Genomic DNA, 20,753 nt, shown 5'->3' with positions numbered 1-20,753 from the left:
TAATATGATTGTAAAAATGTACATATACCTACCTCTGTTGAAAGTCTGTTAGAAACCGTGTTCTCCAAAGCAGATGAGCAATACAACTGTAAGGTACTTAGAACTGGCAAGGATTGTGAAATAGTTAAAGTGGAAAGTCTCAGTGGTCCAATAGCTATGCGGGAGGTTTGCTTCAAGTACTTTACCACATTTCTGAAACAAGATGTTTACTATCAATTAGTAAATGAGATTTTTCAACTTGTTTAACGACTGAAGGAACAGTGTAGCTGGACACCAGAGTGGCATCCAAAGAGGAATAAGAAGAGCAGTCTGCTTTTTAGTAAAATAATACAAAATAAGTCAGAACATTTGCTTTTAAGGATTTTTACATTTTATGTAGTTTCAACCTCAGTTTATTTATATAAGCAAGTGGCATTCACATAACGGATGATTTACAATTAAAATGAAACTATTAGTATCATTGTAGTGATCAGGTAAATGCCCTAAAGTATACACAACTGTCATGACGACATACATAAGGCACATTTACCACCAGAAGATTAAACTTACTCAGTTATGGACTGCCACTTCTGATCCTGTTCTATATGGTTTAAAGCAGTTGCCAGGCAAACAGAACTTCTCAACAACTGAACTTCAATGGATTTCTGAAGTTCTCTTGGATCAGGACTTAACATGTTAGGAAGCAGTTTTTTCATATCTGTAGAGAGTAAGTAAATTATTATTTGCTTTTAATGCGCAAGAGTGATAACATATTTTGATAGTATTAAAAAATAATCTCAGAGCAGGTGTTGCTCAGTGGTTGAGTGCCTATTTCTAGCATGTACAAGGTCCCGGATTCAGTCTCATAAACCTCCAAAAAAATAAATCTCCACTTACAATAATGAAAATGAATACCTCCTTTCATATTTTAGTTCAGACAGCTGAACATTATGATTAGGCATATCTGGTAGATATATGAAAAATTTACTTCATATAAAATTATACTTTGGACCCTCCAAAAACGAAATTTACTTCAACGGTCCAAAAATCAGTAAATCAAACCAAATCAAATTTAAATGGGCAAATCTAGACCTACATTCGTAAATCTATCTAAACTAGCAATCAATATTAACACAAAGAATACTCACATTTTACAAACGTTCCAGTTGTGATAAAAAAACTTGATGCACATCAATACGTCAATCAAGACTCCAAGTCACCAAGAAAATATTTAGCTCAAATACTACTACTTGTTCAAGGAACATGAGCTATATAAATCTCAACGAATTAATGTAGCATTTTTTTAATCTGCTGAATTTTAACTGAATTGTTTTCATTTGCCAAATCAGGTAACTAGAACAGCCCTAAATTCGTTGCTTCCCTTCTCCAGAATAAATGGACAACTTCCAGAATTCCACTAAAATATATGATGCCATAAATTGTCAACAGTTTGTCCATAAAAACAATTTTTTAATTTCTCTTAAATACCTATTTTTTCTTTTGATCCTCCAGCAAGTAGATTTATATTTTCTCCTGGTAATAATTCTAGTTGCTCAGTACACTCAACGAATTCTCCAGACTCAAAACTGCTCAGTGATCTGTAATTAAAATATTGGTTAGCTTATTTTAAAATACACTGTACTCTACCAGCCTGTGGGACCATATACCACTCAAAAAAACTAGAAAAATTGTAGGAAATGACAGCAGTTTGTACAGCATTCTTTGAAGAAGTACCTTCCATGTACACTACCATTCTAAGTTTAATTTTGAAGATGGGATTAGCATCTTCATAAGCACTAAAATTAAAGTGGGAAACCAGAAATCATAGCTATAAGACATTCAGCTTAGCAGCCTCACTCCTCCATGTCTCCCCTCCTCTTTTTGTCTGTTGCGGCCTGTTATCCTTCGGCCCTGTCCAACACACTGACAGTAGGTCTCTGCAGGACAACTAGAACTGGGCTAAACTCCCTACACTGTCTCATTCCTCACCTAAAGCATAAACCCTATTGGTCTCCTTTCCTGTAACCTCCATCTATCCTAGTCCTGCCTTCTTTCACTACTGGCCTCCCTCCCTCTCTCCCTTTCTCACTGTGTTCCATGGAACCCATTTCCCTTTTTTCAAAGGAACTCTTCCTTTCCATCTCCTCACCCTATGTGAAAATGATGACACCTCTGAAATTCTTTCCTATAGTCCTACAGAAATCACTGCCAGGATGAGAGGCCTCATCCACCTAGCTCCCCACTGCTACTTTCAGATCCCTCACTCTGTCCCTATTTCTGATATACCTGTTCTCCAACCATGAAAATTTATGGTTTATCAATAGCTCTCCTCTCCATCAGTTGATGTATCTTCCTTTACAACTCAGCCAGGATATAGCACTGGAAATGCATAGCACTTAACTTACTAATACTTGCTTCTACCTTAATCATCTCTAACCTGGATCAATACAATTACTGACTTTTTACATGAGCCTTAATTACTGGGCACAGATGAAGTGTTGAGATTTGGTGAACATTTCTATCTTTTCTCCCCCTAAAGGGTTTTGAGTCCTGTCCAGTGGCCTGTTCCCTATGTCCCTATTTAGTATCCTCTGAGGGTATAACAAATCTTTTCTACTATGCTGTTTAATGCCCTCACCCTTTCGGCTAATGACTGACTCTTTAGGAAAAAAGCCACAGGCTTTAATTTCCTCTACCCTTATACCCAACCTACCATCCATATCCAAACTTGTGTCTGTACCCAACTTTAAGTGCTTTCCTTATCAATATTTGCATTCTAATGGCTCCTTTCCTTCCCCATGGCCAAAAGAACACTTAATTGTACCAATATTTAAAATACAGGAAAGCAGACTTGGCACAATGGATAGGGCGTCCGCCTACCACATGGGAGGTCCACGGTTCAAACCCCAGGCCTCCTTGACCCGTGTGAAAGTGGCCCATGCACAGTGCTGATGCGCGCAAGGAGTGCCCTGCAATGCAGGGGTGTCCCCCGCAAAGGGGAGCCCCACACACAAGGAATGTGCCCCATAAGGAGAGCCGCCCAGAGCGAAAGAAAGTGCAGCCTGCCCAAGAATGGCGCTGCATACATGGACAGCTGACACAAAATGACGCAAGAAAAAGAAACACAGATTTCTGGTGCCGCTGATAAAGATAGAAGTAGACAGAGAAAGCAGTCAATGGTGGGGGGGGGGGTATAAATAAATAAATAAATCTTTTTAAAAAATGAAATATACACACAATATTCTCCTCCAGTCATAGCTTCCTCTCTTGGACTTCGTGAAAAATTCACTCACCAAACCATCTATCAAAAGCTTTTTGCTTCAAATTTCTCCACTACTCAATATTAATACAACCTTGTTTTTTCTCTTTACCTCTCTACAAAAGCCTTCTTTCTTGTAGTCTCTGAAACATCTAACAAGGTTGACTACTCCCACTCCCATCTGGTTCTTCTACAACAATGCCTTCCTCAAAGTCCTATTTTCATAGGTGGCTTTTTCTCCCTTTCCTTAAATTAACATGCTAAAAGGATTCTGACCTTGGCCCTCTTTCCTTTGCACTCACTCTTCTCCAGAACATTACCTGTGGTTTAGTGACAGAAAGACTCTGGAGTATTAAGAGTGAAAAGGGGGAAGCAGACTTGGCCCAGTGGTGAGGGCGTCAGTCTACCACATGGGAGGTCCACGGTTCAAACCCCGGGCCTCCTTGACCCGTGTGGAGCTGGCCCACGCACAGCGCTGATGCGCACAAGGAGTGCTGTGCCACGCAAGGGTGTCCCCCACATAGGGGAGCCCCACACACAAGGAGTGCACCCCGTAAAGAGAGTCGCCCAGCACAAAAGGAAGTGCAGCCTGCCCAGGAATGGCGTTGCACACACGGAGAGCTGCATCAGCAAGATGACGCAACAAAAAGAAACAGAGATTCCCATGCCACTGACAACAACAGAAGGGGACAAAGAAGAACACGCAGTGAACAAACACAGAGAACAGACAACTGGGGCAGGGGGAGGGGAGAGATAAATAAATAAATAAACAAATCTTTAAAAAAAAAAAAGAGTGAAAAGGAAAGAGGGTCTTTAATTCCCACCTACAAACTGATGACCCTCAAATCTCATACTGGCTTCAATTTTTCTCTTTAGTTTCAAAGCCAAATTTTAACTTACTGAACAATCTCATCTTTATGTTTCACACATATTTGAACCATGTCCTATTGTTCCCTATGTGCTCCCTACTTCAATTAATAGCATCTTTTCTCCTCCCTCTACATTCACACCCACAAATTACTGGTGGTGTTCCACCTTGCTCTCTACCTTAAGTCTCTTCACAACACAGCAGAGTAAACCACTAAGCCAGATCATGACACTCCTTTACTCAAATCCTGCCTAAGATTTTCTTAAAGTAAAAATCTTTATCATGGTTCCCATCTACTTCTCTGCCCTTACCTTCTAGTATTCAGTCAGCTCCAACCATACTGGCCATTTTTGGAACACTCCAAGGCCACCATTCTCACATCAGGTCAGTTCCCTCAAATCTGTGCTCAAAAGGCACCCTGGTGGGCATTCTCTGACCCTGTGCATTTGTCTGTGTATCTTCCCCTTGCCAGAATGCCAGTTTCTCAGGGTTAGAATTCATGTCTGTTTTATGTACTGCTATATCCCACTGACTGGCATGTAGCGGTTACTCAATGAAGAAATTAGCCATTGATTTGTTTACTCACTAGAAGCTGAGCTCAGTGATGCTAGCCATACCATACAAAGTGTAGTGATCTTTATCTTCCTGACCAAGTGTCTAAGACACAGTAAGTACTCAAATGTTGGGGACTGTTAAATGTACAGAGGAAAAGGACAGGAAAAGGGAGTTTTATTTCATCAATTTTACAAACTCTCTCTTAAGGATAAATTATATTCAAACCCAATTTATAAATGAAGGCATCAAATGTGATCCTTTAAAGCAGTGACAAATTTCTCTTCATATGCATTTTGGCTCTAAGTTTCACAACATAGTCTCTGAGAATTCCATACGAGTCTCTCAATAGCTGTAAGTCTATCTTCCACTATACAAATTCCTTCCTCATGTATAATGTTGGTTTGACAGTGAAGTCACTTTTATAACAGCAGCATCATTAGAAATAGGACCATTTTTGCATTAGTAGATATGATCAATTTTAATATTTTTCTGCTCAGAAAAACACTTTATAGTTACTCAAGATTTGTTTAATTGGGTTACAAACCATAACATAACTAAAAAAAAAATTCTTACTTTATGTAGTTGAAATCAGCTTTTAGGTTAAGAGAAGTACTACTGGTACTCTTTTTCAAGTCATGGATAGCATTCTGCCACTCCTGTACAGCAGCCCAATCAGCAATTGAAATGTAGCACTCGCATGCTTTATTTCCCAAGTAATTTATAACCTCAGGGGAGGAGTCAGTTGATTTGGACAGCACAGTTTTCCTGGATTCACCTGAGTGAATTTCATAAAACAAAATTTAAAAGGAGATCCATAGCAGTTACAAGTATTCACAAAGCATAGAAACCCAAAAACATACAGCAAGATGATCAGAACAAAATATTTAACTACAGAGTTTGATTTTGTTTAAATTCTGTATGCTCACCATTCAGAGAATGCTTGGGACTGGCACTGTTACGCCCCGAGTTGGCCAGTGTGAGAACAGATTTGTCAAAGCCAGAGATGCAGCAGTCAACACCTGTCATGGCACACAGGTGCTCCTGGTACTCCACAGAAGCCTTTTCAAACCTTAGACACAAATCAATGCCAGCTTATTTTTAAATACTTCACAGGTCATTTCAAAAACAACTGGGGAAAGAATGGATTATTCAAAAATTGAGCTGAGATGATGAGTTAATTATTGTGGGGCAAGAAGAATCAAATCAGATCTCTTCCTCAAAACAAATGGAAAATCTGAAGAGAGTTAAATGTAAAAGAAAAAAGCATGAAAGAGCTTGCAGAAAATGTTGGTAAATAACAAATTTCAATGTACGAAAAGGCTACACAGAAGGATAAATGCAAAAAAAGAATGCACAAAGTCCCAGGTTTAACTGCACAATAATTTAACACTTCTGGTAGTCAAAATAACACCAGAAACATTAAAAACAAATTACAAATCAATAAATTATAGCATCAACAATCCTAGTGAATATTATAAAATTTCATAGATTAAATGGAAAATGAGAGAGGCCACAAAGACATTAATCCATTTTATCAAAAAATCATAAATAGGGAAGCAGACTTGGCCCAGTGGTTAGGGTGTCCATCTACCACATGGGAGGTCCAGCGGTTCAAACCCCGGGCCTCCTTGACCCATGTGCAGCTGGCCCATGCGCACTGCTGATGCGTGCAAGGAGTGCCGTGCCACGAAGGGGTGCCCCCCACATAGGGGAACCCCACGCACAAGGAATGTGCCCCGTAAGGAGAGCTGCCCAGAGTGAAAGAAAGTTCAGCCTGCCCAGGAATGGTGCCGTACACACGAGAGGTGACACAACAAGATGACACAACAAAAAGAAACACAGATTCCTGTGCCGCTGACAACAACAGAAGTGGACAAAGAACACGCAGCAAATGGACACAGAGAACAGACAACTGGGGTGGGGTGGGGAAGGGGAGAGAAAAAAAATAAATCTTTAAAAAAAATCACAAATGAACAATATGATGTGGGGAAAGTTCTGCTGCTAGTCATTAGTAAATACAGAAATGTAAATTAAAACAAATTTTTTTCACTGGTGATTATTTCTCAGTGACCTCCAGTACATCAAAGGTGCAGGGAAGGGGGAACTCTACAGGAAGGAATGTAAATTAGAACCATCATTTCTGCAGGGCAACTTAATAGTATGTATCAGAAATGTTATGGTCTATAAAATTTCTCCTAGTAAGTCAATTTGTAGGAATAAGTTTTTTAAAAATCAGAAATATGAGCAGAGATTTGAGCGTCATGGTGTTCACTGTAGCATTAAGATTATCGGTAAAAAACCATCAGAAAGTCTTTATGCCTAACAGTAAGATATGTTAAATTATGGTACACTCAAAAAAAATACAACTGAGCCATTAAAAATCATGACATAGACTATTTAACATAACAAAATATTTTCAAAATATTGTTAAGGTGAAAAAGTAGGTCACAAAACTGCATGCCTATGTATACTGATATTTGTGAAAAGGGGAAAATATGTATAAAAATGAAAGAATTAAAAAAGCATATAAATTAAAACAATTCAACACGAGAAGTGGGAATTATGAACAGTTCTTTCATTTTTTTCTCCATTTTCCAGATTTGCTAAAACTAACATAAATGGACACAGACTGTTATAGTACATGCTCAATCTGCTAGAGGAATTGAATGAGTCTGAATTTGAGTTTACAGGACTAATGAGCAAGTGTAATTTGTGCCCAACTCTAATGTAGATCAAACCCAAAAGTACTGAAAAAAACAAATAATCGATAGATCTTGTTTTTCAGTGTGATTTGCTACTAATTAGCTAAATAAGTAATGCACTCAAATATTGCTGATTTTAAAAAAAGACTAAGGATGCCTCCTAATTGATTTATAATAAGCTTCAGTGGTTGAAATTAAACAAAACTGTTTTAACATTTAAATACAATGTTAGCCACAAATACAAAGTAAATGTACCACCCAATTCCTTCCTTCCAGCTCACCTCCCTTCAGCCTGCTGGGCTACTGAATTAATCCACAGAAGATTTTTCCCAACAATGGAAGATGACCAGACAGCAATTCCCTGTATAGCTTCAGGACAATGAAGTTCACACAGTGCCTCTACCACCATCATGATCGTTACTTCCAATTCATTCCCCTGAAAAAGGCATTCAGAAAAATTAATCACAGTCCTCAATAGCATAAAATTGAAATCCCTATTATATTAAGGACTACTGATCAAAATTAAGCATATCTAACTAAAGTAAAACATGGTAATGGTATTATATTATTTAATTCAAAATTCTCAAAAAGTTACGTGTAAAGTAGACACAAAAGCTGACTGTCAGAACCTTCACAGCATAGCACGTGGGCCTTAGTCATGTCTTTCTTTGAATACTGCCTATTAATATTATCTGAATTAGCAAACATTTTGCTATTTTTGGATTCGGCATCAAATAGTTACTGTAAATCCACTTACAAGTCAAGAGTTGTGTAAGCTCTTTCCCATACATTATATAAAGATTATTTCCTCTATAGGCAATTTTTCTTACAATTATCTTAACGTTCCAATACTTAAACGTAAGAAATGCATATTTTCAACATATCCCAAATAGAAAATGGAAGTACGTGATTGTCATTTACTGCTTTGGCAAATACTGGATCAAGAACTCTGAAAAGGATGCAAGTTTTCATTTATTTTATCTACAGGTTAAACCACAGCAAAGGAACTAAACCCATTTCTCTAATAGATTTAAAATGAATTCTAAACACACCATTTTACCTGAGATAGATTATTTGTCTTCATTTCTGTAAGCAAGTCAAAGCCATGTCTCACTGTCACAGCAGGCTGGCCTGCCAACAATCCAACCCTCATGATGGAGAGTCGGATCCGAGTCAGCCAGTCTTGACAAGTCTGGCGATTGGTGTAAAAAAAAGTCCTAATGACCTTTAGAATAAAGGGAAAGAGGAGATCAGGACTGGTTCAAATAATAAGTATCCATGTCTGAAATATACATAAGCCAAATCACAAGTCTATTGTGATTTCAGCTCTGCACACACTATCAGGTTTAACCATGTAAACTGGTACAAAGCAACACTATCCCATTGAAACCAACCTTGGGAGGTGATGTCAATGCATTTGCACATCCCTCATATGCATTATACATTAATTTTTCTAGATTTTCCAGATACTGGAGAAGAAGAACAAGTCTAAGCTGGTTACTACTGTGGCCTTCATCATTGTCTGCAGTTGTCCACTGATTTACATCTTGATCAGGGTTTAATGTGTGAGCTGCAAGACTTCTAATGATACCTACAAGCAAAGACAAGATTGCAAATTAAAAAGAAATCTTTAAAGATGCTAGAAGTTCTTAGAGATAATTTCACAATCTCACAGTTATTAAATATCCTATTTATATCTATCATTTAAAAACAAAACAAAAAATCCCCACGTTAAGATCTTCCTAATTTTAGTAGAAAGCATGTTTTCTTTACACAAGTCTCCAAGATTTTTAGGGGAAAAAAAAGACCCCCATGGTGTTACCACCACAATTATTCAATGAAAGCTTATTCAAACAAATATACCTGAAAGATTAATTGAAAAGTATTAAAAATTTTTTAAGTACTTTCAAATCTTTGTTTTAATACTATTTACTAATTAATAATCTCTTGATTAATAAGGCAAAAAAGCATTTACACCACAAAGTTTGAAGAAACCCAAAGAGCCGATTACCTTCAATGGTCTGGAAAGTATCTTGAGCTCTCCCCAGTGGGGTTCTCAACTTAGAAAGGACTGTGAACTGTGCTGCTTCCCAAATTGCCCACTGCCAAAGGACAGCATCTGTCTTTAGGAGATTTCGAGGAATTGTTGATTGGTCACGCTTATCCAGCCTCTGGCAGCTATAGAACAATCTTTCTAACCAATTGTCCTTCCTGGGAAAAGCAGTTTCACGTTTAACAATGACAACTTTATTTTAATAATCCAAAAATACTGCAAGGGGGCTATGAATACGGGGCTATAATTTTCCTACCCCCAAAGGCAAAACCTATGAAATTGAGAAGCATTATGTTAGCACCTCTCATTTAACTTTTTACAGTTAAAACAAGACAGGGTATGGGATGGATGGATGATTAGGGTAAATGGTGAGGACAATTTGGCCAAAAGGAGAAAACTCATTTGCTACAGGTAAGCATCTGCAGCATATCTAGTTCCCAAGACCCCATTTCCAAAGCATGGGAGACCACATCAGATCAGTTAACAACCAAAGTTCATTCAATTTAAAAACTCACGTTTCTTCAAAGGTTATCTTTAGAGTTCTTTGAACCTCAGAAAACTAAGGTAACCCATCTGAGAAGAAAGTTATTTTCTACTGCCCCCCCACCAACACACACATTTTCTCCTCAAAAATGAAGTTGGCAATAAGACAGTCAAGTAAATTCAAATTATTTTTTTCCAAACGTACCGGTCAAAGAAATGCCTTACCCTGTTCTATGGGAGTTCCCATATAAAATAAAACTAATAACATCAGAGAAATCTTGTGGATGGAATGTGTTACTTGGTGCTTTACTCATGTGACTTCTTAATGCTAAAGAAATTTCTTGAATTTCTGTGTGACTGTTATTGCTGTAGACAGAAAATAAAATCATTGTTATGCAAAATGTTTTAAATAAAAGGTTATTGCATACTGTAAATAGTTATTTCCTTGCTAACTGAATTAGAAAAAAATATAAAATTAAGACTTTTACATGGATAAAGAGATGTCATTACAACTTCAACCTTTTAGGTTGTTAGAGATCCCAAATCAACTTAATCAAAAACAATAAGAGATTACAATTTAGTTTTTCAAATATCTGAGCTATTACGCAGTACATTTTTGCACTATATGAATTATTTGACTCTGAGGCTCATAAAAAATATGAAATTCTGTTGTTTTCTTCTGGAGCTGTAGAATTTGATCCCTTAATATCGTTTTAACAGAAGATGCATTGTTCAAGACATGACATTAATTTACTAATGTCATATTTAGGCTTTTTTTGCCTTTTAAAAACAAGACTATTACCAGGCAGTAAAAACATGATGGGATGTCTTTGTGCCAAAACCATTATACCTTAGGACAACATCTAAAGGAATTGACTTCAACAGCTTTCCAAATGCTTGTCGAATACGAGTTCCACTATGGACTAGTTGAACACGGCAAACGTCAACACATCTACCAAAAAATGAAATAGATAATGCAAGTTTGATATATTTTCAAGTTATTAAGGCGAGTATGAAAAGATATGCTCTTTGGAACACACCTCTGTAGAAGATCATCTGGCAAGGAAGAGGACAGAGCATGTAGACTGCTGCAGGCTTGCAGACAGATATTCACATCTTCAACAAGAGCTAGGAAAAATTAAGATAGCTACTTTCAGCTGATGAGAAGAAAGTATACACAGTTTGTCATATTTTCTGAACTCACTCATTCATTCAAACAGTGAATTCCTCCCATGCATTAAGCATTGCTCTTGAATGGAATCATTACTAGCACTAACGTACAGGAGATGGTACATTCAAACAAATCCACTTATAATAAGTGACTAGTCACCCAAATGTCTTCCTTAGTGAAATTTTTGAACTATATAGATTGCATAAACTTTCATAAAAACTCAAAAACCTGACAGTCACTTAAAATTACTTAAGCACTGCATATTTAATGAAAAAAAAAATTAATAGTGATTATGTATCTGTCAGTAAATTAGGGATTACGCATTTTCATGTCAGGAAATGTGCTCAACTGACTACATTCTCCCATTACCAAAGATCTCTTTTTAAGTGTTGGTTAGTAAAATTAAAAAGTTACAGAATCTTACTGTTGGCTAAAAGTCCTTTGCAAAATTTATGGAAAGATGGAAGAGAGAATAAAGGTGCGTATGTTTCAGATTTCTTCATTAAAACAGCCACTTCCAAAGCCCAGGTCATTAACAGTTTCCTGAAACACAAAATACACAGTTGATTTTACATTAAAAAAAATTAAAAAACAAAACCCTTTTAAAACCCTACTCTTGGGGGAGCAAATGTAGCTCACTTAGTGCCTGCCTCCCATGTTCAATCTCCAATACCTCCTAAAAACAAACAAAAAAACCAACTCTCATTGGGTAGCAGATGTAGCTTAGTGATTGAGTGCCTGCTTTACAAGTACAAAGTCCTGGGTTCAATCCCCAGTACCGCCTTAAAAAACAAAAAACAAAAAACCCTACTCTTCCTACATTGGTTTTCTTTTGTTTTTTTTCCCCAAATATCTCAAATGATAAACAAAAATTCAAATTATAAAGCTTATTTTGTCAAAAGGGTTACAAGTCTTTTAGGAAAATGTCCCCAAACTAGCATAAATTGTACCAAAAAATACTAAATAATAAAGCCAAATTTTAAAGTATTTCACAATGAAGAGGCTGCTCTAGCCCATCTCCATAATTTACATTTATTATTCTCAAATTACAAAGCCAAACTAATAAAGTTAGGAACAGTTGTTAATATAAAATATACTTAGGTACCTTGTGTCCTGGTTAAGATTATCTTTCTTAAGCAATATTCCCAGAAGATTTAATATAATTGAGAAATGTTTTTTTGTAGCTGTAGTTACAGTACTAATCACGGCTCCATCAAACAAAGAAGGGGATGAAGAACTAAGACTACTAGATATAAAGTGATCATGCCTGAAAGATAAAGAATGAATCATATTCTTTTTTAATGAAAAGAAGGAAGCAATTCCAAAGTTAAATCAACACAGTTTTAAAACTCTATACTTTAAAAGGCCCTTTTCCCCTACAAAACTACAGACATTTTCCCCCTTTGTAAGAAGTATTTGTAAATATAGTACCTGGTACAATGAGAATATAGCGTGTAGAGTACTGCATACTGAATGGCAGGGAAGTGGACAGCTAGGTCCCCATGTACAATCATCAGATTCTTACTCAGGAGTGCAAATACAGTTGGAGACAGTGCCCACATCTGACAATACAGAGAAGAAAGTAAATGTTTGGCTCCCACTTGTCCAAGGCAGGCATAAGCATATAAATAGTTTACCCTTCAAAATAAGTATGTTTAGACATTTTTTAAAGTTCTATTTAAATTTGGGAACAATCTAGCAGACTAATCCAAGAGTGAGCAAACATATTTTGTAAAGACAAAATAATATTTTAGTCTTTGCAGTTCACACAACATCTATCACATTTTTAAACTCCCACGCGACAAAAACACAGATTCCCATGCCGCTGACAACAGGGAAGCGGACTTGGCCCAGTGGTTAGGGCGTCCGTCTACCACATGGGAGGTCTGCAGTTCAAACCCCAGGCCTCCTTGACCCGTGTGGAGCTGTCCCATGCACAGTGCTGATGCACGCAAGGAGTGCCCTGCCACGCAGGGTGTCCCCCGCGTAGGGGAGCCCCACGCGCAAGGAGTACGCCCCATAAGGAGAGCCGCCCAGCCTGCACCAAAGAAAGTGCAGCCTGCCAAGAATGGCGCTGCCCACACGGAAAGCTGACACAACAAGATGATGCAACAAAAAGAAACACAGATTCCTGTGCTGCTGACAACAACAGAAGTGGACAAGGAAAGCGGACAAAGAAGAAGACACAGAGAAAAGACAACTGGGGTGGGGGGAAAGGGAAGAGAAATAAATAAATAAATCTTAAAAAAAAAAACTCAACTTTGCCACTGCATTGAGAAAACAGCCACAGACAAAACATAAATGACCGAGAGTGGCTATGCTCAAATAAAACTTTCTTTACACAAACGGGCGGAGGTGTAGTGATGACAGCACCATTTTGAATATACTGAAAATCACTGCATTGTTTACTTTAAATAGATGCATTTTATGTTAAGTGAATTCTATCTCAATATAGCTGTTAAAAACAAAAGAATGGGTGGTAGGCTGGATTTGGACCTTAGGCTGTAATTTGCTGACCCTTGGCCGAACCTAACTTCTTTGTACCTGCTGGTACAGTAGACTCCATTTCCTCAATTTTCCCTATACTGCGAATAGCAAGGTACTCCCTCCAGTGTAAAAGAGGCACATCCTACCAATCTAAGCTTTTTCCATCCTTCCCTTTTCCATTCTACTGCTAAGGCACTCCAATTCCACCTGACTATCCCTTCCCCACCCCCTCCTTCTTGATTACAGAATGCAGGATATAAGCCTCTTCCTAAAATCTGTATATAAAATGAATGCCTTAAAAATGAAATTTTAGAGTATAAACAAAAGAAGAGTTTATTATGGTCCTTGTACATAGCCATAGCTAGTAATGAGCAAAGGAGTAGCTATGAAGTAATACAGGGCAATCTAAGCAAATATGGAAAGCACTTAAGAGTAAAAGTCAATTTTTCAGTTGCCCCTCCCTTCTCTCTTACAAAACTTTAACCCTTAATTACAGTCCATTACTTCCTAATAGAAATAATGTTTCTCAACTGGGCAAGGTCCAATAGGATAATGAAATACACAAGCCATAATTATAATAAAAATAATCAAAATTATTTATAATTATAAATCAAAAGCGAGGCTTCATCAAGTTTCTAAAAGGGAAAAAAAAAATTAATTTTCCAAAACAAAGAATATATGAGTGCTTCCAGAGAAAAGCAGGCAAAAAATTAAGACCATGTGTAAGTACTAACACTTCAACGGAGGGAAGGAAAATGTAGTAGTAAAGTAAGAAGAAAGGGGCTGCATATTAATAGACCTGTACAAATCACTGACAAATTTTCTATAAACATGCCAGAGTAAATAGGAGAAACATGTAAAAAGGCATCTTGTAGAAAATAAAATCAATATTTCAAAAATCTTATCAAAAGTTGTCAAGAAAAAAGAAGAGAGCTAAACATAATGGCAAGAAATTATTCCTACCAATTTTCCTTATCCAGGTATGTCCTAAGCATGGCCATTTTTTACACAGGGATTCTGGAGAAATAGTGACATGATGGAAAATGGAATACAAAAATCTAGTAAGAAAATGCATGAAAGTAGAAAAACAAAGTCATTACAAAGACTCACCCCAATCAGTGAGTTTTTGGCATTTCCAATTGTAGTCAGGGCGCTGAGGTCAAATATAACTACAAATTTTGCATTGTCTACATTGAATACGTGATTCTTAAAAGCCTCATGTTGTATTTCAGAACAGGCATTAGGAAGTTGTAGGCTGTGCAGCAAGTTATTTAGGGCACAAGTCATCTCTCCCAAAATTAACTTATAGGCAGTCTCCAAAACAGGAATATTCTTCAGGCTAAGCACTGCTTGATAAACAGCATGAGCTACAGCAACAACCTAAAAAAGAAAAAAAATTTAGTGAAATAACTAAATGGAAAATCAACGTTTTACAATTATATGGGGAAAAAAAATCACTCCTTGCACAGTGATGATGATGCAAATCAATTTAAAATTGAAAAATCTGCTGTCAAGAAGAGCAAAGATCTGAATTTTAAAAATAAAAAAAATTTTTAAACTTGGGGAACCTACACAGTATCAATGAGCTTTTTAAATCTATACAGCTTTATTACATACAATGGATGAAAACTACAAACATGAAATTCCTTAAATAGCCATTTCTTTTTAAAAACAACTAATACAAAATTACATATACAAAGGAGTTTATTAAGATGAGTTTTCCTACATATACTTAGAAAGTCTATGATGGGTTTGACTAGGAGTCAAAGCTTATAATAAAGCTGAATTTACTAGATACACAGTATTTCCAAAATTATAATTTTATATTTGCTTGTTTTACCTTTATCAAAATTTATTAAAACAAATTTAATAAAAATGAAAATAGCTATTCTGAGTAGAGTATCTGGCACATCATTAATCAAGATATATACTTGAAAATGAACAAATTTAAGTTAAAAGAATCATTACAATCACTGTATTCTAAAGTCAAATATTTATCATTTCACATGTAATCTACTAAGTAACACAGGTCAAACTCGTCAATGATATAAACTTTTAAAAGTCAGTATCAATGTTATCACTTACCTCTTTTTCTTTATGATAACGCAAAAAAAGTAGTTTAGACGATGGTATAAAAAGTTTTTCTACAAATGATGATGGCAGTTTTGTATTTATCTGTTCAACAATCTAAAAGAATAAAATAAAAAGTAATATGTCCAAGCTATATTTTAAGGCCTTAACACTGGGCCATTGAAATGTTTAGGTATCTAATAGAATGAATGCAATTTACACTTAAACTTATATAAACATATTTTACATTGGCAAAGGGAGGTATAACTTTGACAGAAATGCTCAGCAGCATTCTGTCTGAAATTTTCTTTGAAATAATCCAGTTGGGGATGGAGGGTAGCAAGGAGGAGATGACTCGGGGCCCTAGAGGAAACCAGATGTACCACATGGTATAATTAAAAACACATTTTAAAATTATAGAACCCGAGTATTAAGTTTGCAGAGATTCATTATAATATTTTCTGTATACTTGCTTCAAAAACGTCCATAATAAGAGGTGGGAGACAAGGGGGATATTTATGGTTTATCCATTAAAGGAATAAAATCTACAAAAGAAGTTTCATATGACAAGCAAAACCAATAATGCCTCTCAAACTATCAAGTACTTTCTGCTATATAGTATTTATCGGGAGCACTGGAATCTGGTCTGATGAATGTTTCATGGAAAAAAAAAAGAGTAAAGCTATACTGAGACAAGCTCTCATATGATAGGAGAAGGAAAAAAAAAGCGTAATAGATAAAAATAAGACTGACACCAAAAAAGCAAAGCCCTTCACTTTTCACATCAATTTAAATTAAGAGCCTGAATAAAACAACATATTAAAAAGCAACAACAAAAGAAGAATAATTCACATACCAATGTGAGTAAATTCAAGACTGAGATGATATAATCTGTACCACAAGTCTGGCAATTCTCCAGTTGGTCTAATCCATATGTAATGACCATGTCACAATGTATAGTCATGCTAGGATCCAAGCTGCCGAGCAAAACACCAACACACTCATTAGCAGCTGTCAACACAGCTTCAGAAAAAAACACTTGGTTTGCAGCCGTCACACATCTCATTACTCTGTAAAGAACCTGCAAATGGGGAAAATAAGCAGCTTTTAAAAAAATTTTTACATGCTTCCACAGAGCAAAAATATAGTTTCTACTTAATATGCTTTCAATTGAAAACTACCTGCTTTGTCAGTAGCATCATGATATTATAATTCTCAGTGGTTGAATAATAAGGAGATCTCTACTTTAATACACAAGAAATGACCTCAGCTAAAAATTTCCAAAGTACTACTGAGACAAGAAGTAGAATTAACCAACAACTATTTCCCTTATACCCACCTCCTATCTCCCGAAAATCACTAAACAGCCTTGCACTCAGAATCTTTTTAATCATGGAATATACCAGAACTTAGAACAGAAATGTTATTAGCAACACAGAAATAGCCTGCCCACACTTTGTGCAATCTCACTCTTAGTCTATTGGTAATCAATCTTTTCAAACTAAACATCCAAGTTCAGGGTACCAATGGTCTCTTTTGAGTACTTTCATTCTTACCATAGAACACCTACTTGGGGATTATGACAATTAGGGGATTATGATAATTATATAATTTTCATCAAAAGAAACACTAAACTATTAATGGTCAATATTTATGTACTAAACTTGTAAAAAAAAGTAACAGGAAAATGTAGAAGTGAATTGAAGCTGAAAAATATGTAATATTCAACAAGCACCATCTTATAGTTGTTTTTTAAATTATTCACAATGCTCTAAAAGGACTTTTATGATAGAAAAAATATACAACTATTGTGGAAAATGAGTATGTTCTATAAAACTCTGGGTTAACTGTCTTTATTTTGAAGTAGACAAGAGACTTCAAACAATTAATCTTTTAAATAAGAAAATGAAAAAAAAACCATTTTGATCAGGTTTAAAAATTAAAACATCAACAAGCTTGTTTTAATTATCTTCAGGATCTGACATTTCCACTCAAAATCACATATTAACTTACCAAGATTTACCAAGATTTATATATAAAAATAATATCCCAGTTTATCTAATAAAGTTCAACAAAAGCAAATGCTCCTAAAACCTAAAATTTTGGCCTAACAATAAAATTTTTATCATTTAGGTAAAATCTTTTATGAGTGTATCACAAAATGTCTCTCCTATCAAAGCAGACTGTAATTCTTAGGGTTGATTTCTCATATCTATTACACTGAACCATTCACTGTACTGTTAAAACACTACAGCCACTATTTGGGGCTGATTAAGTGTGGCAATAAAGCCACCCTGACATAATTTTTCTCAGACTACTATAGATTTTAAATTCTTATTATTTTATATTCTTTGATGTCAAGTTATCAAGCTGTTTCATCCTGTTATGCTCAGAGAAAATAACTTTCTGAAGCTTTTTTTATAGTGTACTATTTCTAATATGTTGAAAAACTAAAAGGAAACAAAAATTACAAAGCACAATTATAATATTTAAAACTAGAGAGTAAGATTTTTTCCATGTACTTTAATTTTTCAATTCTCATACCTAGTAGAAAATAATCATTTATTCATGTTCAAATGTTTTTATATTAAGAAAAATACAATACAAAAAAACTAAAAAGGATTATACAATGAAGTTTAAACCATATGCCTAAGAATGTCACCTATTTTGTATATAAATTGACTTATATTTATATTTTATATAAATGAAATCATACAAATATGTAGTACTTTGTGCCTTGTTTCTTTCACTTAGTCTAATGTTTGTGGGCTTTTAGTTGCCTGATCTTAACATATTGTAACATTAACTACATTTATTCATTTTCAAAGAAAAACAGTCTTACAGGTGCAATATTACCCATGTTACATTTTTTAGCTTTCCTTCTAGTAATATACATGACCTTAAACGTTCTCTTTCAACCACTACCATGCCTATACAATAGCACTGCTACTTACAAACACCATGTTGTGCTTTCATCTTTTCTATTCATTTCCAAAGATTAACAAACCTTTTTTACAAATTCTGTACAAATTAACCCTCCACTTCCCATTCTCTTAACTCATTTTGTTTTCTGGTGACCCATATTCCAGTTGTTAACTCCATGACTAAAAAGTACGTATTTTTTTAAATTTTTTTATATTTCTGAAAGATACACAGATGACACAAAATGTTACATTTAAAATATATAGGAGGTTCCCATATGCCCCACTCCCCACACCCCCCCCACTTTTCCCACATCAACAACTTCTTTCAATGGTGTGGTACATTCACTGCAGTTAATGAATACATTGTGGAGCACTGCTACACAGCATGGATTAGAGCTTACATTGTAGTTTACACTCTCTCCCAGTCCATTCAGTGGGGTATGGCAGGATATATAATGTTCTGCATTTGTCCCTGAAGCATCATTTCAGGACAACTCCAAGTCCCGAAAATTGCCCCGATGACACACCTTTTCCCTCTCTTTGCCTTTAGCAACTCCCATGGCCACTGTCTCCACATCAATGATGTAATTTCTTCTACTGCTAGAGTCACAATAATTCTATAGTAGAATACCACTAAGTCCACTCTAATCCATATTTTATTCCTCCATCCTGAGGACCCTGGGATGGTGATGACCATTCCACCTCTTAACTGAGAGGAAGCTTCAATTCCACACGGCTGGTGGATGGGACTCTCATGTCTGCAGCTGAAGACTCTCTCGGTTCCTTGGTGTGGTGGCTGTCCATCCTCATCTCCTTGTCAGGTGACCTGGGTAAGTCCAACAAACTGGAGAGAAAATGTTGCAACACTGCTGAGGCTCAGGGCCCAGCTGGCACATGGACAGTCCAGAGATTCAAGTCTCCTGGGCATTCACCAACCCCAGTGCCAACCACAGGTTCAATAAAAGGGTCAGAAGAGGCATGTGTAGAGAAGTCACATCTGAGTCCAACTCCATCACACTCAGGAGCACAAATTCCAAATAGGGCCCACTGGCAAGGCACCAAACTCAGGAGCCATCTGCCATGACCACAGGACCTGGGTGTCTCCATAGCCCTCAGGAACACCACTACCTGGAGTTGTATCTACTTTGGCTGTCTATGACATCCTGCTGAGACATGCATATGTGCGACCCCTCTAATGACCTCCCAAACTCTCTAAGCCATATAAACTCATTTGTCTTCACCATTTCCCCCTTTTATTCAAAGTCTTTTCCCAGTAGGTGCTTGTTAGTAATCCATCGGAGCTGGGGAGGCTCATCCCCGGGAGTCATGTTCCACGCTGGGGGGGGGAAGGTAATTCATTTATATACTGAGTTTGGCTTAGAGAGTGGCCATATTAATTAACATGGAGGCACTCAGGAGGTAACTCTTAGGCACCCTGCAACAATAGGCCAAGTTGAAATTTCAAGCACAACAGGCTCATAAGCATAGTCAAAAGTATCATGGCCCATCACTGGACCATCCTTCTTCATTGGTCACTGCCCTTGCACTTAGGGGATACAAAATATATTGAGATTGCAAAATATAATAGTGCAATCATATAGTATTTGTCCTTTCTTGTCTGGCTTGCTTCACTCAACATAATATCTTCCAGGTTCATCCATGTTGTCACAGGCTCATGACTTCATTTCTTCCTACAGATGAATAATATTCCACAGTTTATCCATTCATTGGTTGATGGACACTTGGGCTGTTTCCATCTTTCAGCAATCATGAATAATGGCACTATGAACACAGATGTACAGATGTCTGTTTGTGTAACCACTCTAACCACTCTTATTTCTTCTAGGTATATACCCAGTCCTGGTATTGCCAGGTATATGGAAATCTATATTCGACTTCTTTAGGAGCTGCCAAACAGGCCTCCACAGTGGCTGTACCATTCTACATTCCCACCAACTGTGAGTGTTCCTATCTCTCCACATCCTCTCCAGCACTTGTAGTTCTCTGTCTTTTTAATAGTGGCCACTCTAATAGGTGTGAAACCATATCTCATTGTAGCTTTGATTTTCATTTCCCTAATCACTAATACACTGAACATTTTTTCATGTGTTTTTCAACATTTATATTTCTTGTATGGACAAGAGTCTATTCAAGTCTTTTGCCCATTTTTTAATTGGGACACTTGTCTTTTTATTGTTGAGT

General features: G+C 36.4%; 1 protein-coding gene across 3 annotated transcripts in view; it reads right to left on the bottom strand.

Annotated features, from left to right (window-relative positions):
- The window catches only part of SMG1 (SMG1 nonsense mediated mRNA decay associated PI3K related kinase), a 109,881-nt gene that overhangs the window by 45,790 nt on the left and 43,338 nt on the right, over positions 1-20,753 (bottom strand). For all 3 annotated transcript variants that reach the window (XM_058286372.1, XM_058286373.1, XM_058286374.2), the window contains 18 exons: positions 16,484-16,708; positions 15,643-15,744; positions 14,668-14,937; positions 12,502-12,632; positions 12,176-12,337; positions 11,495-11,613; positions 10,940-11,027; positions 10,750-10,851; positions 10,125-10,265; positions 9,375-9,574; positions 8,758-8,954; positions 8,424-8,588; positions 7,645-7,799; positions 5,588-5,730; positions 5,235-5,436; positions 1,468-1,577; positions 550-697; positions 33-192 (listed from right to left, as the gene is read on the bottom strand). In XM_058286372.1, the coding sequence (XP_058142355.1) occupies positions 33-192; positions 550-697; positions 1,468-1,577; positions 5,235-5,436; positions 5,588-5,730; positions 7,645-7,799; positions 8,424-8,588; positions 8,758-8,954; positions 9,375-9,574; positions 10,125-10,265; positions 10,750-10,851; positions 10,940-11,027; positions 11,495-11,613; positions 12,176-12,337; positions 12,502-12,632; positions 14,668-14,937; positions 15,643-15,744; positions 16,484-16,708 (2,820 nt within the window). The remainder of the gene's footprint in view (positions 1-32; positions 193-549; positions 698-1,467; positions 1,578-5,234; positions 5,437-5,587; positions 5,731-7,644; positions 7,800-8,423; positions 8,589-8,757; positions 8,955-9,374; positions 9,575-10,124; positions 10,266-10,749; positions 10,852-10,939; positions 11,028-11,494; positions 11,614-12,175; positions 12,338-12,501; positions 12,633-14,667; positions 14,938-15,642; positions 15,745-16,483; positions 16,709-20,753) is intronic.

This window comes from Dasypus novemcinctus, chromosome 23 (genome assembly GCF_030445035.2).
Source record: "Dasypus novemcinctus isolate mDasNov1 chromosome 23, mDasNov1.1.hap2, whole genome shotgun sequence".
Taxonomy (NCBI): domain Eukaryota; kingdom Metazoa; phylum Chordata; class Mammalia; order Cingulata; family Dasypodidae; genus Dasypus; species Dasypus novemcinctus.
This window is presented reverse-complemented; position numbering and strand designations above follow the sequence as displayed.